The 27,726-nt window shown below is 38.4% G+C and overlaps 1 protein-coding gene across 2 annotated transcripts; it reads left to right on the top strand.

The window, feature by feature from the left end:
* The first annotated feature begins 350 nt into the window (after positions 1–350).
* On the top strand, positions 351–26,626 carry LOC149009109 (calmodulin-binding transcription activator 3-like). Of its 2 annotated transcripts, none has more exons than XM_089163829.1 (14): positions 351–561; positions 650–822; positions 4,846–4,965; positions 5,926–6,041; positions 6,479–6,567; positions 9,665–9,707; positions 13,412–13,589; positions 13,755–13,877; positions 13,978–14,294; positions 18,880–19,449; positions 19,580–20,283; positions 24,446–25,028; positions 25,654–25,971; positions 26,364–26,626. In XM_089163829.1, exons 2-14 carry the CDS (start codon positions 783–785, stop codon positions 26,472–26,474), a joined length of 3,312 nt encoding a protein of 1,103 aa, XP_089019955.1. In that variant the 5' UTR covers positions 351–561; positions 650–782; the 3' UTR covers positions 26,475–26,626. The 2 variants fall into 2 exon arrangements, with proteins under 2 accessions (XP_089019955.1, XP_089019956.1); XM_089163830.1 differs by having other exon boundaries at positions 641–822.
* Positions 26,627–27,726: the final 1,100 nt, after the last annotated feature.

The raw sequence follows: 27,726 nt of genomic DNA, 5'->3' as shown, positions 1-27,726 counted from the left end.
GGTATAACGTGATTTTGATTAGGTATCGATATTCTATATCGTATTGATACGGTACAGTTAACCGATACAGTTCCGAATTGCCGGTATGTGATGGGATAAAGGGAAAGTGACGTTTTTTCCATTTATTTAAGCGAAACGATCGTGTAGTTGAATGTTGATGCCTTGACGGTACATGCCTTGATCGTTTCAGTTCCGACACATGCAGCTTCAGTGACTTTGATTTATTTACCCCATTTGCCGGTATGTGATGGGATAAAGGGTAAGTGACGTTTTTTCCATTTATTTAAGCGAAACGATCGTGTAGTTGAATACTTGAATGTTGCTGCCTTGACGGTACATGCCTTGATCGTTTCAGTTCCGACACATGCAGCTTCAGTGACTTTGATTTATTTACCCCATCCTTTTTCCTTTTTCTTCTTCTGGTACAAAAGCTACTCTATTTCGCGTCTAGAAGACAGTGTGATATACTAAATGTCATCAGAAAAGACCGGTTAATGATATATCAATTGTTTTTCTGTGTGAAGGTGAATTCTACAAGGGCGGCTCTTCATACTTTCCTCTGTAAGTTCCTACTTCTGTTAGTTCACCGAGATCTATTTGAGTGAGACAAATGGATTCTAGGTCTTTGACTCTGTTTCAGTGCTATCAGGTTTTCGTTGAATGTAATCAATGGTCGTCCATGTTTCGTGATTCGATATACGAGGAGAATTTATCTATTGATTCATTTCTGACGAGGATTTTACCAGAGAGTTGAGATCCAGTTCGAGAGCTTCGAAGCGTTCATGGCGGAGAGCAGGCGTTACGGTTTGGGTAATCAGTTAGGTCAGTATCGGAAGCTAATTATCCAGGTTTTGCCGTTAGTAATTTAATATTTTGTTTCTATTAGATTTGTTTTTACTGTTACTTCACAGTTTAATATCTTCGATAGCGGCGGATTGGATGTGTGTAGTAGTTCAGATCATCCGGCCCTGTATCGTATAGGCTGTAAGCAAAAGGAAATGCAGTGGGTAATGCTTAGTTACGGATTTTTGTTTCTGATAAAGCATTTACTAACACTTCTTGGAAGCAATCTTTACAAAGCATGAGACTGGTACGTCACGAAAGCAACTATGTAGTGAGGGAAAGCGAGCATGAAGGATTCTTGATAGGATGCGACATGCAACATCCTAACATACACTAGTATGAACTGAAATAACTAAACTACATAAACGAGTGGAAGTTTTTGAATTGTATGATTACAGTTTTGACGTTATGTTGAAGTTGAAAACAAATTGGAAGAGAGAAAAAAGTGCGTGTGGGATTTTTTTTTTCTGTTAGATGCCAATGGTCGTGTATCAGTGGTCGGAGGAATGGATTAACATCAAACTTCAAAGTGAGCTTGGTCGCTGTAATTAAATGAGCATTAAGGTCACTTATGTATGCCATTTTAGGGAGTTCTATCAAGAAATTACTGTTAGGGACATGAAATATTTTGACGTAACTTGTTATGGACAGTTATTGATTACTATCACAGAGAATCAATTTAGGTTGGCCAAAGAAGATGAGGTTCCTTAGTGTATACTTTTAGCTGATGATATTGTTTTGGTGGACGAGAAAATAGTAGGGAATTAACGGTGTTGGAGTTATGGAGGTTAACTTTTTAATCAAAAGGTTGTAGGATAAATAGAACAGAGACATAATATATGCTGTCTAGGTTTGGTTACGCTAGGGCAGACAATGAAGTGGTGAAAATTAATTAGAGGGTGACACCACAAAATGATTGATCATAGGTAAAGATAGTGATATAGAGGATGATGTTTCATAGATAATTACATTAGGATGGATAAAATGGAGAGTTGCCCTCGGAGTAATGTGTGATCAGCTTATTCCATTAAGACTTAGCAGGAAACTTTTATAAGTAGTAATATGACCGGCTATGATGTATGGTATGGAATTCCAGGTGGTTAGAAGCATCATATCATGAAGTTAGTGGAGTGCAGATGAGATAAATGACTGGCAAAACTAGGAAAATTAAAAGCAAAGAATGTTCATATTAGAGATGGTTTGAGAGTAGCGCTGATATATGATGAGTTATGAGAACCCGTTCAAGGTGGCATGACCATGTTCAACAGAGGCATTTGGATGCTCAAGTATGGAGGAGTAATTTGAATCATAGTGAAGGATCTGCAAGAGCCATGCTAGACCCAAAGTGATCTTATGAGAAGTGTTGAGGAAAGATAAGCATAGCATCGCATAATCAATCGTTCTAGCCATAACCAACCTTTAGCGCCTTTATGCTAGAATTCTTCCCGACATCCTCCTGTTGTTGAAGGTGTGAAGGCACTTGGAGTCATTGATGAATTTATCATTTATTGCTATGAGTAACTCTAACTCAATTGTCAAACTGCTTGTGTATGGTAAGAGACCAGCATGCATGCGCCAGCAAGTTTCCAGACATTTTTCTCAATGAGGGTCAGTTGTGTCATCTTCTTAAACTTATATATGCAGATAGTTCCGCGCAGCCAGTCTAGGCACAAATGTTTAAGACTGATAGGGAAAAAGGTGCAATAATATGATAAAGAAAATGATGGGAGTTATATAAAGTTGCTAATGTTCATACAAATGAAAGCATTTTAGATCAATCATGACAGATGTGATGCCTTGAAACTTTCTCCATAACTCAATTGTTCCTCAAAGAATTCACTGATTGCAGTCCTTAGTGAAATTAAATATTTGCCCTATTTTTTTTTACCAAAAGTCATTGCTGAGAAATTTGTTAACCACTGGAATTAGATAATCCCTGAGATGCAAGAATCTTAGCATGCTTATGGTAGAACTGAAGTTGAATCATCCAAAACCTGTTATTATTGTGATGTTGGCTTTCACAAATCAATCTAGTTTTATAATCTTGGTTTTGTTTCAACAGGTAATGGAATAACTTTTCCAGTGACACCAAAATCAAGGGGAAATATGGCTATGGACTTCCAAAAAGAATGGTTCATGAAAATCCAAACTAAAAATTTCTTATGTTTGGAAAACCAAAGAAATAAGTAGGGTGATTAGAACAGAACATAGAACTATATCGATCTTGGAACAACATAAAAATGTTCCAAGTAATAATTGAGGAGATCAGAAACAGCACTAAGGCAGTAACTTGGGCACAAAACTTACAAAAGTGAAGTATACTGTCTCAACTCAAAATTAAGAGGAAAACAAACATAAACAAAATCTGTCCCTTATTCTTGGCTAAAACTGAAACATACTGTCTCTACTCAAAATATAGAGGAATACAAACATCAAACAAAAACAGTCCCTTGTTCTTGAATATATCTCAGTCTCTGAGTACTTTGCTACTTATCTGTTCCTAAGCAACCTCTGTAATCAGCCTTGTTTGTTAGAAAGTTCTCCTCTTGATGAATACCAGGGACTTCCTTGGAGACCTTGCTAAATGTAACATACACTGTGCTTGCTTTGATTCCTTTGACTTGAATTCTTGTTATTGTGATCATGTAAGAAGGTTTATTTTATCCAAAGTTGTTTTGTTTTGAGGAGTCAAAGTTTAAGATGTGAGATATCTTGCCTGCCATTTTTTTGTAGTAACTATTATGATTCGATCTCTCTTTCAATCATTTGGAGCAAAGGAAATTTTAGGGTCTATCATAAACTGTAACTACTACATAAGGAGGTATTATAAATGGTTTTCAAGCATGTGGTGCAAGAAGGCAAGCAGTCAATGGTTCTTTATCCTTTTATTTGTCTTTATACACATGTTCCTTTGGTTGTTAGCCTCTAGGTTCACTCTTTTTCATTAAAAAAGAAAAGAAAGAAAAACAGGTATCGTTTTGGCAGTGGATTTTGTTAATTGTTATTAGGTATTTCTCTTGAGGATGTCAAACATCAAGACTTTGAAATAGATTTGGTGAGAAACCTGGTGGAATTTGAGGCATGGTTCAAGAACTCGCTCTCCCTGGCCATCTTGCTGGGCCAACAAACTGAGATCTCGCGTGATCTCAGTGAGTTAGGGAATTTTTTCCTCCCAACTTGATGGCCTTGGTGACTTATAAGGGTCTTTCAGGGTTAGGACCTGCTGTCCAGCCTATTTTAGGGCTTCTAAACATAATGATGGCCTTAGATCGATGAAAAAACAACTGTATATGTGATTTTCCTTTTGACCCCATGTTTGAAACCCTTGTGCTGAAGAAATCACACTTATAAAACGTATTTTATACATCGTATACTTAATATTTGTGTTTACATTCACTTTTAAAACTCAAAAACTATAATATATTATACATTACAAATGTTTGTCACCAATGTTCAAATTACAAAGTTCACTTGAATGAAACATTAAAATTACAATAAAAGTTCCAAGGAAAATTGAGATCTCGCAGGGATATCCTAGATGTTGGAGATATCTCTCTGAGATTTGCCTGATATATCCAAGATATGACCAAGGTTGCCAAGATATTATCTAGATATGACTGAGATGTTCCAAGTTTTACTTCTTGCTACACGTCTTATCTCACTTGCTGCAAAAGCAAGATATCTTGTGTGATCTCATGAGTTATTGAACCATTTTCTGAGGCCAAGTTAGTCTTTTGAGGAGGACTCTCTGTTGGAAAAGAGAAATGTTGCTGTTTGTATTTGTAATTTTCCTTCTTTTACTTTTTTTTTCCTTCTATTCTTTATTTTGTTGTCCTTTTTACTTTTTGAAAAAAGTAAAGGCATGTACACAGCAAGTATAATCATACTCAGGAAATAGTTGCAGAGTGGGTTAGCACATAGAATTTCTGTATTACGCTTTTAATTTATTTTTTAAGATGTTCTTATTAACTTTGTTATGGTTGGCTCCTGTTGCATTTCCAGATATTGAGCAGATAGTGAAGGAAGCACAAAATCGATGGTTGCGGCCTGCTGAAATTTGCGAAATTCTTCGAAACTACCACAATTTTCGGATTGCACCAGAGCCTCCAAATAAGCCTATTAGTATGATCTGTCATCACAGTTTTTTCAAGAAAATACATAAGTAAAAAGAGATTTGAACTTGTGGTCTGGATAATGTTTTTGGGTAGATAAAAGCTGCTTAGTGTTCATTGACTTGTTTGGAAGAGTAGTCATTTCCCTGGTAAAAAGCAACTAGCGTGGTTCAACTCTATGCAGACAAAGAATATATGGCTCAAACCTTGTTAGCTCCTTAGATGGTGACACCTTGATTAATTACTTGCTACATGCACAGCAACTTTGTGCAGAAAAAGTGCATTAATTGAGGATATATAAGCATATTTTGAAAACTTACATTGATAAATTATTTTGCTCTTTCTTAAGAAATTATACATTAATTGAGGATATGTAAGCATGGATCGAAAACTTTAAGAAATCTTGGCGACATTTCAAAATTCAGGTATCTTCATCACTAAATTTTCTGTTAGTCTAATATACTAAAATAGGTCTTGGTGTTCGCTTATGATCGTTTTCTCTTCCCCTTTGAGTTGTACCAAGATCTTTTGGGTGACTAACACAGTCAGAAGTGCAGTGGGTTCGATGTCATTCTAGATTGAAGAATCCTGAAGGCAGTAGAAGCTCTAGATTCGGTAAGGAAGAAGAGCATACATGATATATCAGTAGAAATGTGTGACAATCTTAAGGAAACACCAAAGGCAACCTTTTGTGGGTAGGTCAACTTATGAAAGGGCAAAAGCATTAAACAAACGAGGAAACTAGAAAAAATCATAAATTTTGGGGGTCTGGAAAATCCCTAAAATAGATGGACATGGGCAAAGTCACACTAGTTGGACCTGAAAATGAGATTGTTATAAGATTGTTTTCCTGAAGAAATTCTAAGTTTGTACTGGCTTGTTTGAGCATCAGATTATCTTCTTTTAATTTGGGAATTCTTTTGTCCTGAATAGCTTTATTTCTCTTTAGCTGACATGGGTTTTCTTGCAGGTGGCTCACTTTTTCTTTTTGATCGGAAGGTATTGAGATACTTCCGGAAGGATGGCCATAACTGGCGGAAGAAGAAAGATGGAAAGACTGTAAAGGAAGCTCATGAGAGGTTAAAGGTAGGACTTAAGAGGGAATGGTTTTATCTCATGACATATGTTTGGAAATGAAATTTTGCAAGAATGATATAGGGGCATACCTGGTTCACGAGGCTTCTGCCACTTCAGGGAGTGGGAGGGTCGTACTGTATGCAAATTTACCCCCACCGCATTGAGATGCTGTTTGCTAACTCAGAGTCACAACCACTAGGTTGCAGTGGTGATCTTATGTTGAACCAACTCAACCTGGGTAACAATGCCATAGGATACTTCAAACACCCAAATTGGCCCTTGTAGACCAAATTAGCACCCAAATTGGCCATTGTAGACCAAATCTTTTGCCATTTGAAAGGACTTACTCTATATAAGACATTATTTTCAATTAGAAAATTCTCGACATTGAAATCTTTCTTGTGTCATGAAAGTTTCCTGCACTAATTGTCTTTGAACAACTTTAGGCTGGAAGTGTTGATGTGTTGCACTGCTACTATGCCCATGGAGAAGAGAACGAAAATTTTCAAAGACGCAGTTATTGGATGCTTGAAGAGTGAGTATGGGGATAGTTATTCATTTTAATTTCTTATAAGTAGCATTAACATGCACATATGCTCCTTGATTCTTTGCTATTGTAAAAGTTTGACATTTTATTGCATGCTTTTTTTGTTTGTCTATGACAAACTTCAGGAACCGAGAATAGTATATTTGACTAGTGCCAGGAGTTGACAGCATTATGGAAAATTGACCGAGATTTGGTCTCATGTATTGAAGGCCATATCTCGACAAGGATCAGGGAAGGGAGAAACGGAACTTGCATTAGTATGATAACAATGAGAACTTATGGTTTGATTGGGTGTTGTTCTACTCTAGATAGAGTGAAATTCTGGAATAGGATTTCATGTAGCCAACTAAAGATGTTAGGAGGCTTTCTTATGTTGGTTTTGGTTTAAGATTTGTTTCATATTGATTACGAAATCTACTTTCAAGTGTATAATTCATTTAATAAAGGTGGATATTATGAATTCTCGTTCTATTGTGTTTCTGTTAATAGCCAAAGAATAGAAGACAGGATAGCTCGAGAATGAGAAGTAGAACAGAATTAGAGAGGAAAATGTGGAGGCTTCACTGTTGAAGTGAGAAACCTCATAAACAAGATCTTTATTTTTAGAGAAAACGAAATAAATCAAAAAGGAAACAACTACTATAAGGAGTCCTTATGGAATCAAATTGCTCCCGATCTTCTGAAGATTTAGTGCCAGTGCTAATTCTCGAGAAGACATTTTTCCCCCTCTTTTGCCCTTGCCGCCTTCTAGCACTCCACCTTAAAGCTGGAGAATAATCATTAAACATCCCCAGCTTGTTACAAATATAGTTCAATATCTCAGCCCCTAAATACTTGGTAAGTAAACCAGCCATTTGTTCTCCGGTTTGAACATGACTAGGGGAAAGTTGTCCTTGTTGCAGCTTTTCACAGATAAAGTGACAGTCTACTTCAGTTTGCTTTGTATGCTTGTAAAGAACAAGATTCAGTGCCATGTGGATAGTAGCCTGATGATCACATCACAGAGACATAGATGACTCATGATCAAAGTGAAGCACCCCAAAAGCTGCTTAATCCACATCAGCTCACAAGTGACAAGTGCTGAGGCTCAGTACTCTTGACTCTGTACTGGGTCGAGCAACCACCTTCTGCTTCTTACTCTACTAAGACCCAAGGTTCCCTCCAACCAAGGTACAAGAGCCTATGGCAGATCTCCTATTAATTGGAGAACCAACAAAATCTGCATCAGAAAATCCCTCGACTCTCGTGACCATAATCTATCCAGAGGAGCCCACGTCCAAGATCTCTTAAGATACCTCAATATGTGCATAATTGCATCCTGATGAGTGGTCTGAGGACTAGATAGAAACTGACTCACCACACTAATTGAAAAGGCAATATTAGGTCATGTCGCAACTAAATAGTTCAGTTTTCTAACCAACCTTTGGTAATCTCTGAGTCATCAAGAGGTTCTCCATCTTCAAGGCATAAGTTTAATATTTGACTCCACTGGGGTACCCAAAGTCTTCGAAAAATCATCCTTGTTTCAGATAGTAAATCAATCACAAGTTTACTTTGGGATTAAAAAAAATCCTTTTCTTGGAGTGAGCCACTTGTATCCCCAACAAATGCTTGAGCCTTCGCAAGATTTTGTTTCTGCAAATAGGTCTTTAATGCATCAGTACCAACTAAATCATCTCTTGCAATAATAATGTTGTCCACATACAAAACCTGGAATATCCTGCCTGAATTAGATTGATGGAAAAACACTGAGTGATAGCTCTAGCACCAAATCAGACCAAAATCTGTCACAACTGAAGTAAGTCGGTCAAACCATGCACGTGGTGACTATATCAGCCCATATGGTGACTTCTTGAGGCGACACACCAAACTATTCTCCCTCTCAGCAACATAATAGCTGGTCATATGATAGTCCTATGAAATTTTCCCTTATGCCACTTCATGAATTCACTACTTTGGCCCTTAACTGTTCTTACATTTGCCATTGAGCCATTATACATATATTTGACTATGTCCACATGTTTACTTGAAACATCTCTCTTCTGTAGTTGCCAAATTAACTCTCTAGGAACTCTATCATAGTTTTTTCCCCCTAAGTCAAGAAAGACCAGATGTAGATCATTTTTGCACTCTGTATACCTTTCTATGAGTTTGTTAAGCAAGTGGATACTTTTCTTGTAGATCTTCCTAGCATAAAACCAAATTGGTTCTTTGTAAAAGTAGTTTCTCGTCTTGATTGGGTTTCAACTTTCAATTAGAATGGCCTATGATTTTCAAAGTATGATTCATCAGTTTCATGCTTCACCCATCAAGGTTGATAAATTTTTATCTTTTTGTAAGGGAGGGTGTGCGGTTGAGGGGACGGAAGGAAGGTCAAGAATGATGTTACATTATTTACTTTAAACTTCATGCTGCTATTCTTCTATTGCATATCATTATGTTTTCCCTTTCTACGTCAAATGCTCAAGTAAAATAAATAGCATCCTAGTTTTCTAGTGTATCTAAAATATTTTTTCTTAGGATATAAATTAGATTCTGTGTTTTCATTAGATTCTCATGCATGCAGATTGTAAGTGAACTTTCTTTAGGCTGTTGTGTAGATATAATAAGTTGTTCATGGGATAAAGGTATGATCCATGGACCACAATTGTAGACTATTTTGCATTATGGGGCTTTTCCCCACCCTAGAATGAATTGTGGACCCCACAAATTGATGAATAATTTGCAAAATTAAATTTTTTTGTTTGTATTGGTCATGTAATTTTGAGTTCGTTGAATTTGTTCATAGGAAAGTACTGAACAAATTCTTCATCAAATTACAATATTTCATCAACTTCGCTAGATCTAGTTACTTTTGCTACTTTAACTCTTTGCTCACGCAATTACTATTATATTAGTATAACCTGAAGTATGGTGATATTTTTTTAGTGGTTGAGGCAGGAAGAATGCTGAATGTAAATATCTGGAATGTACTAAACACAACAAACTACATGCAGCTGTTTCTTGATTTCTTTCTGTTAGGTGAAAGATTTTTGGTTGTCTCATATCCTTTTTAAATTTCTTACTTAGTGTTTGACTTTTGCAGGGACTTCATGCATATTGTTCTGGTTCACTACCGAGAAGTTAAGGTTGGAACTTTTCTTAATGGTCATGTTATTTTTCTTTAACTACTTAATAAGGTCATACGGGTTCTTCTCTCATTTGAGTCAGAGATAGTCTACACTTTTTTGTTTCTGGATGAATGAGATGCTCTCCTCTTCTGTTGTAATGAAATTTAAAATGTTTGATTATGGTGGCTGTAGGACCAATGTGCTTCTGATATGTATCAACAATGCCTTTGGTGATTAGCTCTGGTATTGGTAGCAGTAGGGTATATCCTGGTTTTTTAGCTCCTTTGTTGCTTCATATTCTGAAATTAGGGTTTCGGAAGAAGATGAGCTGTTCATGTTGTCTGGAGTCTTTGAAGCTTCTGCTAAAGAAAGAATGATGTCTTACAACTTACAATCAAGTTGTCTGGGAGTTGTCCTCTAGTCAAAACGTGAACAAGAAAAGAGGCCTTCCCTTTTTATTGTTCTTCGAAAATCTCGAATCTCTTGCAAGCAGAAGCAGCATCGGAAACTGAGGGCGATTCTGGAGGCTAGAGAGATGTTGGCAGTCCTCCATCTCTTTCTCCTCTGTGTCGTTTCTTCATCCTCCTCTTCTTTCTCTTCTCTCTCTCTCTGGTTCTCATCTCCTCCCCCTCTCTGTCCCCTTTCTTCGTATAAAATAAAAGGAAAAAAATGAGGCCTGTCAGGTTTTGGCCTTAGATCGTCAAAGGTTCCAGTCCTTGATGGTCTCTCTGGCATTGGGGGATAGCCATTAGGGCCGTCGTTGTTGATATCTCTGAATTAGGTTCTAACTCAGATCTGGATTCATCTCCTCCCCTTGTTTCTCCTTCTCTCTCCCTCTCTTCATTGTATTGTTTTTGTCTCTTTCCTCCCTTTCTCCCCCTCTCCCTCTCCCTCTCCCTTTCTGTTTCAGGGTTCAGCTTCAAATCAAGGGTTCTAGTCCTTGATGCCCTCTCTGTCGTCGGGGGAAAGTTATGAGGGCCATCGTTGTTGATCTATCCGAATTATGTTGGGACTCCGATCCTGATTCATCTCCTTTTTCTCCTTCTCTCTCCCTCTCCCCTTTTCTATCGTTCTTCATCTCACTCCTGTGATGCTAGACTGCTACCAACCCTAGCATCTATGGTGCTATGTCAGTCTTGCTGCATATCCTGCGCATTGTTGCGATGAAGGCTTCCTGTGTCATCGATCAAATGGGAAACTGCATTGGTCTAGCTGGGTCTGCCGCCCTTTTGGTCTATTTTGGTATAGTGTTGTGCTAATGTTGTATTTTCTGGTTTGATTGTATGGCTACGTGTCACTTGTGCTGGTGTTCAGCACTTGTTTTATCGAACCTGTCTTTGGCTCTGTATTTTTCCTTCCCCTTTTCTACCATTTGGTTGATGAATTCATTTATTCACCCCCCCTAAAAAAGAAAAAAAAAGAAAAAAAAAATGTCTTGTGTCAAAGATTTAGATGGCTGAAGAAAATTTTCTACATGGCGGTTATTAGATCGGACTGTGCTTTAAACTTTGCCAGATGGCAAATCCAGTTGTCCTATCTACCTAATGCCCTCTACTACTAATTTGACCTCTGAAAAAGCATAAAGCTTCGCTAGGTGCTGAGCTATATGGTTAAGAATGCCTATGGAATTTGACATGCTGATGATCCAAGAGAGCTTGATCTACTGATGAAAAATGTGCTATATGAACTGGTGCAGGCCTGTAGGGAGGGAGGGCAAAATGCAGGGGAAGGGGAAAAGAGAAGCACAATCATGCACTCGAATTGAACTCAAGCTTCTTTCCAATTATCTTTCATCAATTGCGAATTGAGCTCAAGCTTCTTTCCAATTATCTTGATCAATTGCTGGGTTACATTCATGTACTTGAGGGAAAGAAATAACATGTGTCTTGGTGGCCTAAAAATGAAATCAAAGTGCAACTCTAACATGTTCTTATGTAGTCGACCAAACAAATAAAATATGGAAATAATAAGTAGTTTAGAACTAATTGGTACCAAAGCTTGTTAAACCAAAAATTATTTGATCGGTTCTTCAACAGTTTGGGCCTCCAAAGCCTAGCATGCTGGTCCAACTGGTCAAGAGATACTGCATCATGAATCATCCACATGAAAAAAGAAAGATTTAGATAAGCATCTACATGGGGATGTTAATAAATATTCCATAATAATGAAGATGATGAATGAATTTCTAGTTATTATAATAATAGTAAGATACTATAGTAATATAAGTATTTGTATTTGATGTAATGTGAGCTTGTTTGTATTTGGGTTATAGTTGCAGTTTTGTATTGTTTGGGTGTCTCTTTTTGTTGTTGGAACTAGAAAATGGCTGTGCTTAATACAAGTCCTTTTCCCCTCAAAGCTCTTTTATCATTAGATCATGAGAGTAGGGACCATTCTTTGGATTGTTGCCTAAAATCTATAGCCTGACTGCCACCACCACCACCACTCTAACCCCCCCTCAGTTTCACTTTCAGTCTCTCACCTTCTTCTTTTTCTCATCTTTGACCTCCCACACCCTTCTACTCTTGTGAAAGCGTGCCTAGACTACTAGGGGTCTTTTATCTACTTATAGGCTCTGAGATCTTCTCAAATAATGATTTGAGGGATCCATTCATAAAAAGTATTGTCAAGGTTTTGAGATCAATTTTTTAGGTTTTGGAGCAGATCAAAATTTTCAGGTTTGTGAGTTTTGAATAAACTTTAGCTAGATTTGGATCCCTCTTTCAATAATATATTGATTGTTCGATCTCCACAAGTCCCTTTCTTAGATCTAAATCCTTCTTCAACCTGAAACTAGTTTGTCCACCTGCTGCACCAACTGAAGGATGAAGTAGTATTCCTCGTGGTGAGTTTCCACATTTCCTACTTCGTCCATCAGACTAGATGGGATTATCTATCATGATCCTGCTTGTGTTATATTTCGGTTGCTACTGGTGGCCTCACTTGATTTTTGTTGTGCCCCCTTGGAGAAGTGGCTCTCCGATGGTGTCCTTATTCTTATCATAGCCTTCCTGATCAAATCTATACAGCAAATTGTTGCCTGTGGCTTACCTTATCCTAGATCGCACTGAAAAATGTGGAAAGTTGTGAAGGAGATTTGTTCCCGAGTTGGAAATGCAGGGCAAATTTATCGACTGCACAAGAGCATTCATTGCTCCACTCGGTGCAAGCTGGATTTTCATAGCTTGTCACTGGAACTTGACTTCTGATTCCAGCCCATCTGTTCTGTTGATTCCTTTTAGCTTTAAGATGAGGGAGAATGAGGTCCGGGTCAATAATTTTTTAGGTGGTCTGATGTGAAGTGTGTTTACTTACGCTCCCAGGTGCTCAGTTGAGATCAATTTCCCTCTGCAGAACAGTCTTATGCTCGTCCATCATGAGGCAAGTCAGCAGACTGATGCATCAGCCCCTTATTCCTGACCTTTCGGTTCTCTACACTGACCCTTGATTTTAGTACATAGATCCACCTAATTACCTTGCTGGCCATCCTTCTAATTGTGAATACATTGTGACTACTATGCATGCTAATCAATTTCGGCAACATGATTGGCACTGCTACATTGATTTGAAGATACATTAACCGTGTTTAAGATCAGAGGCATGGAAATCAGGCATTGAGTGTTATGGTTATAAAATATTTATATTCAGTTTTGTTTTATTAATTACTTTTATTGGAGAATCTGCATGTCTGTTATTTTGATTGTAGAAGATGTGCTCTTCAGGGAACTAAGTCAACCTTTGGCCGGATCAGAGAGGCTGACGAAGTTGTACCAAGCTCCCAGATGAGCAGCCCTGCATCTTCTCATTTTCTCTCTAATCATTCTCAAGTGCCTTCACAAACTACAGATTCGACAAGCCTTAACAGCAACCAGACTTCAGAATGTGAAGATGCTGAATCTGGTATATTTATTTCTTCGTACTCTTCTTGTTTGGTTGAGGGTGTTGGGAAATCTCTTTGAGAGTTTGGTAGGAGGATGATTAATGATTTTTATCAATTTTAGATTAGTTGTTCATATATTCAGCATTAGACCATGTTTTTTTAACAAGTGCCATTTTACGAAGCAGATAACCACCAAGCTAGTTCTGGATACCACTCTTATTTTCAGTCGCAAAAATCGGAGGATGTGCCTGTGCTGAACAAGATGGATGCTGGGCTTTTGGACGGTTATTTTCAAGTTCCATTTCCAAGTAATGGACTCTACTTAATTTCTTTCTGCATATTGGTGTATGTTTTGGGTGTATGGGGAATGATGTATTAGCATGATAATTAGTTGGATGTTTTTGCCAGATGATTATCAAGGGAAGCAACAAGACATTGCTGGGCTAGATTTTGCCTCACATTCCCAGTTAAGAGATAGTAATGATGCTGAGTTTGGTTTGACACTTGAGCCCTCCAAACAGCTTGACATCACATCCTGGGAAGACGTACTGGAACATTGTACAATGGAATTTCCAACCGTCCCTGCCCAAGTATGTGTTTCTTCAGCACAGTCTGCCATGACGGGAACTGTCTCTAAACAAGAAAATGTTATACTAGGCCAGCTTTTCAGAAATGAGTGTAAGCAAGAAATAGGAGGTCAACCTCAGGGCCATGAGAAATGGCAGGTACGCAGTCGTTCCTTCAGGCTTCATTAATATGTCAATAATAAGCTCCTTTTACCAGCATATATTATGGCTATAACTGGCATAGTATAGTTATTATTTCCTGAACATTCTATATAATATTGATAGGTTCCTCTACCAGCATTTATTGAGGCTATAATGGGCATAGTAAAATTAATATTTCCTGAACATTTGTATTTCTTCTTGATAAAGTGGTCATGTCCACAATGGACATCCTCAGTGGACATCCTCAGCAAGTGGGAAAAAAATAGGGGGGGGGGAGAGAGAGGGGTAAATCTGTTTTTAATGAAGTAGAAACATGAACAAATAACTAGGAACATAACTGGTGGAGAACTATGACACATTGAGCTGTGATGTAAGTGAGTGTCTGATTGAATTGAAGGACTCAAATAATAATAGGTAAGATGGGCTAGTATCAAGGCCCATTCAGCAACCCATGGCTGGGAAGAGTCTTGGATACAGGAGCCGTCTTTTTTTTTTTTTAATGAAGTTGGTTGAATTGAAACTGGAAGATGAAGATTATCCTGCCGGTCAATCTGTGATTATATAATTCAGAATGGTGGGATAATTGAACTTAGCCTTGGTTCTATGAGTGTAGTTAGAGTAGAAGTTAGTGGTGTATGCATTTAACTGGAGTTGGGGTTGTGATAAAGCCCAAGTTCAAATGCAAATGACTTGATTCAAGGGAAGTGAAATTACTTCAATATTAAGTTATATACTTAGAGAAGAGGGAACTCGGCCTGAGGGCTTACTCAACTCTAAGGGGCTCAATTGCTTTTCAGATACAAATAGGAATGATAAGACTGATGTCTCTGTTTATAGGTGGGAAAAAAAGTAATGCGAATCCAGCATCAGTTGGGCCTTATTTTCCTTTAAGTAAACCAATGCTGGGTTATACTGGTTATGGGCCTTTAGTCCCATGGTTTTTAAGTTGTAATAGGCCTCTTTATGGGCCCAAAAGAAGGTACAGGGTCCAAGTACCAAAATAACTAGTTCATTTCGAGTTAAGGGCAATTATGTCCTTTAGTACATGATTAAGACTTCTAAGTTGCTTAAAATTAGTTTGAGACTTTGAGTCAGCTACATAATTATATAATATTAGAAATTTATTGAAGTTCTGATTTGTTTCCAGATTTTTAGAATTCGATTAAGTTCTTCAGTAACTTCACATGGTACTTTTTGATTCTTTTTCCAGAGTTTTAGAATTTAATTAAGTTCTCTAGTAACTTTACATGGTAATGAAGCCATCAAGTCTTTTATCAGTGGTTTCATTTTCATTTGTCCTGAAGTGTAGCATCAAAAGCTCTTTTTTTATTTTTATAAAAGATTTTAATTGTAAGGGTCTCTTTGGGTTTTCTTTACCTTTTTTTTTTTTGGGGGGGGGAAGGGAGTTGAGGTGGGTTGCTTTGATTAAACCACAAGTTTTATGTTAGTTGGAAACATATTTGACTTCTTTATCGTGAGTCGTGACAACCTTTTCATCTATTAGCCATTTAAAATTGTAGTTCACTAGTTGCAGTTGTCTCGCTTTAGCTACAGAGTGAGACCCTAATATAATGGCGCCTTTTCCTTTGTAGGAAAATGCTAGCACTGCAAGCATTAGTTTCTTGTTTTTGATATAGAAGGGCTGGGATGTTACCCGTACAGTGGGTTTGCTCCATGGTCTTGTCCCACTGTAATAGTGGATACCAGTGTTTTGTATCCGTGATGTAGAACTTCAACAGAGTTGAACACGCCAAGTAATGAACCAGCTAGCACCATTTCAAACCTGCGTTGGAGGCCAGCTCGAAACAGCCAGCTGGTCCAACTAGAAGATTCCCTTGCTCCAGAATTTTGACCAGTCAAGCTGGACTGGTGCAAGAGGACAAACATGAAGGAAAGAGGTCAAAAGACTGCTCATGTGAATAGTATCACAGCCCCATATTTGTCTTAGTGGGAATATTCCTGGGAGATCTTGTTGCCCAAGATCAGAACTGCATGGATATGGAGATTTAGAAGCTCAGTTTGGTTTCTATTTTAGTTATTCATGCATGTAGCTGATTATAAAGCCTATTAGTTTCTGATTCTAGTGAGTGTAAAATTTAGTTGTCAGTTGTCAAGCTGTTCTTGCTTGAGTTGAATCAGCTGAGAGTTCATCCATAGAGATGGTGCAGTTTTCACCCCTGTTAAGAGGTAAACAGGAGGGCCGGGGGAAAAGGATACTGATATGGTGGCGGAGATGCTGCTTTCTTCACCTGATCATGCACGGTTGGTGCTGAGTAGTCTGAAGAACCGGAGCTTAACTTAATTAATAATTAAAGAGATTAGCCAGTCATTTCTTTAGCTCTTCACTAGTTATTAGTTTAGTAGTTTCCATCTCTTGTAAAACTATAGCTAGGCTATGCATAGGCCCTTTCATTGCAAGGGAAGGTTAGACTTTAGAGAAATCAATCTGCATTCCATATTACCGTTGCTTATGGAGTAATCCATGTTCAATAGCTGAGATAGCTGTGGGTGAGAGATGCTGGGCTGAGATAGCCCATCCCGTACCAATTTCCTCTTTGATTTTTTCTGGTCCCTTCCCTTTGCATTCAAACCCTAATTGTGCTGTGGTATTGAAGATGCTGCAACCACTGTGAAGGTCCAAAAGCTGCTGTTGCTTTCATCCATCATCACAACTGCTGCACCCTTTGAGTGACCTAGTTTCTGTTCCTGCAAATTGTTTTCTACTGCAACAATTGAAGCTTGATGATGGAGATCCAGCTCCCAATTAGGGCTTTTAGACTTGTTGACCTGCCCTTAGAAGCCCAGATGAAGCCCCTAGGCTTGCTGCCGAGTAGCACTAAAAGTCATTATTGAGTTTAGTGTTCCAGTCAAACTAAACTCCTTTTTTTTCTTATAAATAGACCCCCCCTACTCAATGGGAGGCTCTACAGTTGATTTTGTGTGATTGTGCTAAAGCATTTTTTTTGTGTCTACTTTGGACAGAGAAGCTTCAAGAGTTGAGTAATCCTAGGGTTCTTGGTGATAGCAATCCAGATCCTAGCTATGGCTAAATAGACAGCCTTTGAGAAACCATTTTGTTCACTCCAGAGCTCTTCAAGGCTCCCTCATCCAAGTATCTGGTAGCCTACACCACATCCCCTTTTATCACCCTCCTCTCCCCCCCCCCCCCCAAATATTTTTTCTTCTATATATATATATATATATTTTACACTTTCGAATTCCCTTATATACCTAAATTTCTAGGTCAGATCTGTGCCAATCTAACCACTAGGATTGGCTTGAAGTTGGAGGAACCCTTCTTCCCTGTTAGGTCTACATCCCCCCCTAGGTTGCAGCTCCATTCAAGTCCTCTTGACTGATTAACCATAGGAGTCCTACTAGGATTCAAACTCCTACCATATTTAGGACTTTCAACTAGGCATCCTGATTTAAGCCAAGTTGCATGCCATATCATCCTTAGGGTTCTGCATACAAATCCCTTTAAGTTTTATTTAAATCCAAACATTAGAAATACCTAAGATACCCCTAAACAGGCCTATTCAAAAATATAATTTTGGGCTCATTTCATTGAAGATTTTGTCCCTCATTCAATTGAAGCTACATTAAGTGGTGTCAAAACATTGATGAATCAGCCCCATTAAACCAATTTTGAACAGCTCAAAGAGGGGATGGCTGAGATGGATGCACAACAAGCTTCGCAATAAGCTGAATCCAATGATTTGATGTTCGAATGACTACCCTGGATCCACAGCCTGTAGAAGAAATTAGTAAAAGTGCAGTTTTAAGCGGTTAAGGCTGACAAAGCTGAATAAGTTAAAACAGAGCTCACATAGATGTGATTAAGGCCATTGTACTGATTGGATTTGTGATGGGTGAAAACCCCTAAAGAATGGCTGCTGTTCATGAATACGAAGTGACCAAATTTGTCAACCATGGTTCTTTGCAAAGAAAACTCCCAGGATTGAAGACTTCATTCCACTGTTCCTACATTGCTAGAGTTCTGCACTTCTGCCTAGGAATGATCAAGGCTGCTAAGCACATGTTACTACCCTTACATCAGTAACAAATTTGAGGGCTAATTTTTTCAAGGTGGGGAGAGTTGGTGCAGATCCAGGCCCTAATTAGGGCTCTTAGACTTGCTGCTTTAGAAGCCGAGGTGAAGCCCCTAGGACTGCTGCCCAGCAGCACTTTGGGTCATTATTGTTTTCAATTAATTTTTTCTCGGTGTTTCTAATTTCAGCGGCTGTTCAGTAATTCTGCCCAAATTTAGTCTAAGGATGGCGAGGTCATTTAGGTCTTGAATTCCTTTTTGTTTTAAGTCAATTTATTTCTTGTAAAGGCAGCTCACTGCGTTCCTTGTTTGCCATTTCCGTTTTTCTGTAACTTAGGAATTCTATGTGATGGAACTGTTTAAATGCCTCCATATTTTAAAGATTTTCCTATCGATTTTTCATACTTATTTTTGGCCATTTTTAATTATTTCTCATTGTGGGCTCTCATTATCGTACATTACACTAGAACCAAAATTTTTATTGAGATTCGGTTATGTATTTTCATTTTCTGACTATGCTGGTTTAAACAGGTTGCCTCTGCAGATAGTTGTGCTGACATGTCTAAATGGCCCATGGACCAAAAAATGCCTACTGACCTGGCATATGAGTTGAGTGCTAGATTTCAAGAACAAAAAACTCACTACACGAATTTTCCCAACCCCTTGGAGGTGGCTTTCTCTACTCATACCAATCTGCAAAACGGGCATCTTATGCAAAATGATCTTCAAAAGCAAGTTTCCGGGGCAGAACCTGGATCTCTGCAACCTAACCCAGAGAATGATCTGGCTGTAGAAGGAAACTCCTGCACTGCAACACGGTCATCTTTAAAAAGTGCTCATACTGAAGAGGGTTTAAAGAAACTTGACAGCTTCACCCGATGGATGAGCAGAGAACTTGGAGAGGTAGGTGGATCTCATCTGCAATCCAGTTCTGGGGATTACTGGGGTACTGTTGAAGGTGAAAATGTAGTTGATGATTCCAGTATGTCCCCTCAAGTTCACTTGGATACCTACTTTTTGAGCCCCTCACTCTCCCAAGACCAGCTTTTCAGCATTATTGATTTCTCACCAAGCTGGGCGTTCATAGGCTGTAAAACCAAGGTACTTAAAGAGGCTTTTAACTGTGCAAGCATCTCCATTAAGCGTAGAATGTTTTCTTTCTGTAATTGATAGGATGATTTTGTTGACAATGCTTTTAATTGTTTATGGTCTAATATATTCCCTTAAATAGGTTCTGATTATGGGAACATTTTTGATGGGTCAAGAAGATGTTATAAAATGTAAATGGTCATGTATGTTTGGTGAAGTGGAGGTTCCAGCGGAGGTATTAGCTGATGGTGTTCTCCGTTGCTATGCTCCACCACTTACAACCGAGCGGGTGCCTTTTTACATAACATGCTCCAACAGGTTGGCTTGTAGTGAAGTGCGAGAATTTGAATACCGAGTGAAGAATATTCAAGATGTTGATATTCCGGATGCCTACAATATCTGTACAACTGAAATGATTCTGCATGTACGACTTGGAAAACTATTATCTTTGGGACATACCAGTGGAAGTAGCTCTACCTCAAGCGGAGTTGCTGAGAAACCTCATATAAGCAATAAAATTGGTTCTTTAATGAATGAGGATGGTGACGATGATTGGATCCAAATAATAAAACTTAGCACAGAGGAAGACTTTTCTCCTGGTCATGTAAAGGAGCAGCTGCTTCAGAAGTTACTTAAGGAGAAGTTGCATGCATGGCTTCTTCTCAAAGTAATCGAAGATGGTAAAGGTCCTAATGTCTTAGATGATGAGGGCCAAGGTGTGCTGCATTTAGCAGCAGCTCTTGGTTATGATTGGGCCATAGCACCAACTGTAGCTTCTGGTGTTAATATCAACTTCCGTGATGTGAATGGATGGACTGCACTTCACTGGGCAGCATTCTTTGGAAGGTTTGGACATGTTCCTTTGTATTTTATTGCTGTTACTTATCTACTAGTTAGTTGATTTTGGGGGGTATTTACTAGATCAGAAACATATTAAAAAATAATTAAGATCTAGAGAAGAAAACTGGGGAGAAAAGATTACAGATTGATGGGGGTAAAGAGTACCCTGGTTGACTGCTAATCGCATATATTTATAGGATGTTAAAAAGAGCAACTACAAATAGCACATCTTATTTATCACTGTTAGCTCATTAACCTGTGAATAAATTTTAGTTTCCAATAACCCTTTGCTTTATAGTATTCTGATCTTGGAGTTAATTTGCAATACTGAATTCACCCAGTAAGTTGAATCAATGACTTCTTCACTTGGAGTGACTCAGTTTTGAGGAAATGAATGGATGATTTCCTTAGTTAGTGAATATAGAGGTGTCAGTCAGCTTGGCTGGTCGTGGTCAGACTGAATTGGTTTCAACCTGGTCCTGAGTCAAGTTGAAACCAAATGGTAAGATAATGGTCTGGATTTGGTCCAGTTTGATTCCTACTTTATCAATTTTTCATCGCGGGTTCTTATGTCCAATATGGGTTTTGCTTTTCCGTATGTATACAAAATATTTCTATGGGAATAAATGGATGTTGGATTTTTGATTCCAAATCTATTTTCCAAGCATTCAATTTGTGTTTTCTGATGGTTTCACTGGGTCTAACTAGTTTGGGCTTGAACTTTACACCCCTAATTGAATAGTTGAAGATGCAAAATCTTTTGTACCCTGATTACTAGTTCATACTGAAAAGCTGCTCTATTAAGTAGAAGTTCATAAAAGTTTCTCAAAATCTCTCCTCTCTTTGCTTGTGTTTGTCGATTCTTCTTGGCCAGAAAGGTAAGATGATGTAGTATCCATTCCCTGCAAGTCCAAGACTAAGTGGATGGCCAAGAGAATTCACTAGGATTGCTGCCCAGCAGCTTATCTGTGGTTTTATTTCAGTTTTTTGTTTACTTGATAGAACCAGTTGCAGAATTGTAATTCTATCCACTTGAGGGGCATATTAGGCATGTAATTTTTTCTTTCTTTTTCTTTGCTTTTTTCTTTTTAACCTGTGGTTATTTGTAATTTTGAGTCAGTCCTTGTCCAGTTCTAACTATAAGGGCCTTGTAGTATTAGAAGTTGGTCAGAATAAGGCTGGGTTGATGTAGACACAGATTGACCCTCTGGCTGAAACCTAAAGTGGGCCCCATGGCCCACTCAAGCAAGCTGGCTGAACCCTAGTACAGGGGTAATTTGGGCAATTTAGGCCCTGTTTCACTGTTGGAATCTCATTCCAGAATTCTAGTTTTATTAGTAGAGTTCCAGTCCATTTTAAATTTCTTACTTGAGTTGTGATTAAGTTGGTTTCATTAGTTAAGTTGTTATAAGAGTGGTTCAGATAAGATTCTTTTTACAAGAAGAGTTCCTATCTCTTATAAGTTTGTTTTTTATTGGAATTAGTCTTTATTAGTGGCTGTGATTTACTTAAGGAAGGAGTCTTTCTTTAAAGAGGACTCTTATAGATATGTTTGTCTTTTAATTCAAGAAAAATCCTTTTTATTTAAGTGGTTACCAATTAATTGCAAAAGCGTATCCTAACTTATAAAGGAAAACCTAGTTAAGTTGGTCTCTAAGTCTTAGTTGAGTCAGGATAAAGTCTCCCAATTTGAGTTAAGTTCTTTCTTTTGGTGTACAGTTATAAGTAAGCCAGCCTATGATTGTAAACTTTGGTCTGCATTGAATAAAGATTGAATATTGCTTGTGGGAAACTGGTTGGGGTTATCTTTAGGAGGGCCTTGGCGGATTTATAGCTTCTTGATTCAATTGCAGCAGTCTCTCTTCAACAAATCAGCAGCTCTCTCTCATCTCCACCAGCACACAGCCCTTCCCCTTCATCCAATCTCCATCGGAGCCCTTCCCTTCACTCCCCTCCCATCTCAAGCCCTAGGAAACCCCTCCGCCACTATTGCAGCACCCTTCCTCCCCTTCCCCTGTAGTTATAGCAACACCCTGACCCACCCCCACCTCCCCTAGGCCCCTCGCAAGTCACCTCAGCCCCTCTCCTGTTTTGCTCAAGAATTCCCACCCACTCCCCTTGCTGCCGCAGCTTGGCAGCAAGCAACCTGGGCCCCTCGACCATCCCAGCCCCCCCTCCCACCCCTACAACCCTTCTGGACGTATCCCCCACCCCTCTTAGTTCTACAACACCCTCCCTCCCCCTTCCTACCCCTTTCGGCCCTTTCTCCCTTTCTCTCTGTCTTGTGGAGACAGAAGAACAAAAAAAGGAAAAAAAAAGGAAAAAAAAAGGAAAAAAAAAAGGAAAAAAAAAGGAAAAAAAAAAGAAAAAAAAAAAAAAAAGAAAAAAAGGAAAAAAAAAGAAAAAAAAAAAAGAAAAACTGAAAAGAAACAAATCGAAAGGATAGAAAAGAAAAAAGAAAGAAAGAAAGAAGAGAAGTAGCCTAAGATCTTCAATCCTTGAATTGCTTTCCCTCCATAGTTCTCCTAATTTTTCCCTTCAACCCATATCCATCATAAAACCTCTTCTCAAAATGAGTTCTCTTTAGGAACCCCAATTTCCTGTCTCATCCCATATCATTCTTGGTATCTAAAACCATCCCTTGGGTGATTTGTCATTAGTCCTAATTTGTCCCTAAGGTTTCCCATAAATTCTTAGAGATCCACAAAGCATCCAAGGCTTTCCGACAATCTTTTGTCATTATTTGCTGGAAGATTTTGGGCGAATCCTAAATTCCAGGGAAATTCTCTTAGAAACCTCAACCCTAGAATTGGGTTCACATGATGGGAATTCAAATCAGATTAGGGATTCCAGCCCATAATTTGTATAAATAGACCCTTCCACCAATGGGGAGAGATTAGATTGAATATTGAATAAGAAAGGCTTTTATTTGAGTAATTCCTTTTGTTATTGTTAGTAAATTCTGGATCTGTCAATTGGGAATTGAAGATTCAAGGTTGAGAAGGCTTCTAAAGGTGAAGTCAAGCCTAGACACCTGTGGCTGGTTCAACATCAGTTAAACTTGTATTCTCCATCTTATTATTCCATCCTAAAGGCTCCATGCAGATATTATAGGCAGCCTACATCAATTCCCTTCTCCTATCACATTTTTAATATTTTTCTTGAATTTTTGGAGTTCCCAAGACACCCTAAATTCAAGGCCAGGTTTATGCTAATCTAACTGTCAGATCTATCCCACACTTTAGGTACATCATCATCCCAACCCTAGTGACCTTAGATTTTACTTTGACTCAATTCTAGTCATCCAATTTTTAGGTATAGATATTTTCTTGAACTTTATATGCTCCCTAACCCCGCTGCCCACCCACCCAAAAAAAAAAAAGAAAAGAAAGGAACTTTTATATCTTGCGATTTAGCTGTCCAACGAAACTTGGGGGATCATATCCCTATATGATTATGTAGATCCTCCAAAATTTAGAAGATATGATCCCCCAAGTTTCGCCCCATTCTTTTCTCTCTTTATCCTCTATCTCAAGAACCTACCCCATCCCATCATTCTAAGTCTCTCCAAAACTAATACCCTATCATCCTCGAGAACACTTCAACCCAATTGCCCCAACTGGGTGATTCAATGTCCAACAGTCCAAATGCAATCTGAATATCCACTTAGAAACCATCCCATACATCATAACCAAAATCAAGATTTGGGCCTCAAAAGCTAGTTTAGCCTTAGGGGTTTTTGATACTGCTTTATTCAGGTGAGGCTGCATCATGGTGGATACTGCTTGTGTTATAATGATTATTCTCACTTTCTTCCGACCTTTAAAAGGACTTAATCAAAGTTGTGGTTTGGTAGTGAAGTTAAGGTTTAATAATCCAAAAAGATGCAGTAAATTTTAATGGTTGTCTCTGAATGGCACCTTTATGGGTGTATTTAGAGCTTGAGAACTTCTGGTTGCCCCTTGTCTTATTCTCATGGGCTTTCTAAGTTAGAAGCTTGAAAGGGTTTTGGAAATTAATTGCATGTGACATCATCGGCTCACCTGAAATTTTAATCTAAATGATAAATGTGAGTTCTCCCCAAGTTGTTGCTTCAAGTACTTTTTAATGTTCCCACACTCTAATATTTGTTTTGGTGGTTTTTCCTGGCTTGGAATTTTAACCTCAGAGAAAGAACAGTTGTTGCCCTTGTCTCTTTGGGAGCAGCTCCAGGAGCATTAACAGATCCAACTCCCAAACATCCTTCTGGTAGAACACCTGCGGACCTGGCTTCTGGAAATGGGCATAAAGGGATTGCTGGTTACCTGGCAGAATCTTCCTTGACCAGTCATCTTTCATCTCTTAATCTAAAGGATGGAACCAATGGTAATGTTCCAGGAAGTCCAGAGATAACTGCAGTACAAACTGTTTCAGAACGGACTGCTACTCCAGGGACTGATGGTGATGTGCCTGAAGGACTATCATTGAAAGATTCTCTAACTGCTGTCTGTAATGCCACTCAAGCTGCTGCGCGTATTCATCAAGTCTTTAGGATTCAGTCCTTCCACAGAAAGCAGTTAACTGAATATGGTGATGATAAATTTGGAATGTCAAATGAGCGTGCACTCTCACTAATTACTGTCAAGACGCATAAGCCAGGGCAACCTGATGAGCCTGTGCATGCTGCTGCAATTCGGATTCAGAACAAATTCCGTGGTTGGAAGGGGAGAAAAGAATTTTTGATAATCCGGCAAAGAATTGTGAAATTACAGGTGCATTACAACTCTTTCCCTGGCTTGACCTTAATAATTGCGTGGAACTGCTTTCTTTACATATTTTAATCCACTGTTGCATGAGCTTGAGTGCTGTTTACCAGCCCAAAACGAGGGCAACATGTTCCATCTGGCAGGTCTTTTGGGATCCAAATTTCACTGAGAGATTGGCCCTAACCTTAATGGTCATATGTGGAATTTGGCCCCAATAGACTCAGCCATGTCCCAAAAAAATGAAGAAAAATCATTAAAATCCACTTCATTTTATTTGGATCATTAAAAGAACAGGGAAATATGAGTAGTTAATCGTGGGCCATTAGATTTTATTGTAGCCCTAATTTGTCTTGTGATGAAAACATGAACTCTTAATAGTCCTTTTCTTCCTCTTTGGCCCCTGTTCCTGGTCCTGATTCCCTTTTCAATTTTGATCTTTAGGTTCATGGTGTGGTTTTCAGAAAAGTAAAGCTGTTATATGCTGTGGTTTTATAAGTGTTAGTGTTCTCCTTGGGAGATTATGGAGCTTTCTTCCCTGGTTTCTTTTTCTCGTGCCGCCTTTAACCCTATAGACCCTTTTGTGCTCTTGAAGTCCAACTAATGGATTTAACTTCTTTTTGATGGTGAAAAGGCCCATGTGAGGGGGCATCAGGTGAGGAAACACTTCAGAAAGATCATCTGGTCTGTAGGAATTGTGGAGAAAGTAATTTTGCGCTGGCGACGGAAGGGAAGTGGATTGCGTGGATTCCGATCAGAAGCCATTGCTGAAGCCCCAAAGGGTCGCTCGTCGAATGAGGATGATTATGATTTCCTGAAGGAAGGTAGAAAACAGACAGAGGAAAGACTGCAGAAAGCACTTGCCAGGGTTAAGTCCATGGTTCAGTATCCAGAAGCTAGAGATCAATATCGAAGGTTGCTGACCGTTGTCAATGAGTTCCAGGAGACCAAGGTACATATTTCTTTACAGATCAATGACTGCTGGCTTTGAACTGGGATTGAACCCTCTGACCCTAAAATATTTTGGGCTAAAGGTATGATGATAATATTTTGCGGACTATACTTCTTGAGATGGAACATCTCATAAGAGTGCACAAAGACAAATTTTATAATTTGCACAGGAAAAGGGTTTTGTTGACAGAGTGCAATATGATTCTTGTAGGATGAGTGCCAAACCAATTGTTATTTCTAAATGGTTTTAATGCTGCTTTGCAAAAGAAAGATATGACTATTTGATGTGAAGATGCTCATTCTCAAATTAAATTTGGAGTGCTGGTTGACCAACCATTTGGAACTAGTTTTCAGTTCGGATGTTATATGATGCTCTTTTTCTGTTCCATGCAGGGCGCAAATGATAATTTTCAAAATGGTTCCGAAGAAATGGGGGATGCAGATGTTGACTTGACTGGGCTTGAAGCACTTCTGGATGATGACACATTCATGCCTACAGTTTGATAAGTGTACCTTGCTTCCATTGTTGTAAAATTCAATCTCTCCGGTGTATATTATTCTGTAGTTTCTGTCTTATAATATATGTAACTTGTGATCATCGGTTGTATATTGGTGCTGGTTATCTGATAGAATCAGCTTGCTCTTTCCTTGGTTTAGTACTTTTGAGAGCTCGATATTATATTTTCCGGCTCTATGCTACCCCCAACCCCAAACTAAACGAAAAAGGATAATTTACCGGGGAAAAAAATGTTCATGGTTCGGATAACAAGCTTATCTGTACCATCATCAGCCTTGAAAAGTTGAAAACAGAATCCAATGAGCAAAACACTGCCAAAAAACATGGTGCAAAGCCAATAAAGATAGGAGCTGGAGGAGCAACTAGCATGAGAGGAACCCTATTATGGCCCTCTCTTTTAAATGGTTCAACAAAGATCTGGGTAAGCTAATTTATGTTGATTATGGAAAGTCGGTTTTCTTAGGGTTTGTTTGGTTACACGAGTCTGGAGATTCAAATATCTAGAGATTTTAAATCTATGGAGTCATAATTTATAAAATTGACTATTTGATTGTGGAATGAAATATGTGTATTCATCTTAAAAAATTTTTTGGTTGACGTGATTTTTGTGAATGCGCAAATGTTTAGCGCTTTTATAGTATCAATGAAATCTCTAGATTTCATCCCATACCCATAAATCTATAGATTCACGTTTTTAGTGTAAAAATATGAATCTCTAGATTTCATGAATCCAGAGATTTTCACAACCAAACTAGTATAAATATCAAATTTATGAATTTACATATTTGAAATCTTTGGATTCATGTAACCAAACATGCCCTTAATATCTTTTAGACTATTTTATTATTTTTTTACCTTATTTTATTTTATTTTTGGTACAAGGGGCTTTATTATGCCGAGGGTGGGGATATTAATATGTCTTAGCAAGAGTCTTGTTGAACCCACGACCTTTTTATTAAGAGGTGGTGGTTTCACCACAAGAATTATTAAGAGGTGTTGGTTTCACCACAAGAATAGCTCTGCATTGGCACAACTTGTTTTATTTTATTAAATAAAAAATATGTTAAAATGAAATCTGCTGAGAGAATTTTACTTTTTTTTTCTTTTTCATCCCTATTAACATAGGAACTGGAAGTGGAAGGAATGGTATGATCCACACATATTGATATGTCTATTCCATAAGAAAATCAAACTTTTTAATTCTTATTAATTGTTTCCAATTGGCCAGCTCTTATCTCC

The sequence above is a fragment of the Hakea prostrata genome, chromosome 7 (assembly GCF_041222555.1).
Source record: "Hakea prostrata isolate BN-2017 chromosome 7, UWA_Hpros_2, whole genome shotgun sequence".
In the NCBI taxonomy this organism is placed as follows: domain Eukaryota; kingdom Viridiplantae; phylum Streptophyta; class Magnoliopsida; order Proteales; family Proteaceae; genus Hakea; species Hakea prostrata.
Note: the sequence above shows the minus strand (reverse complement) of the source record. Positions and strands in the feature narration are given on the sequence as shown.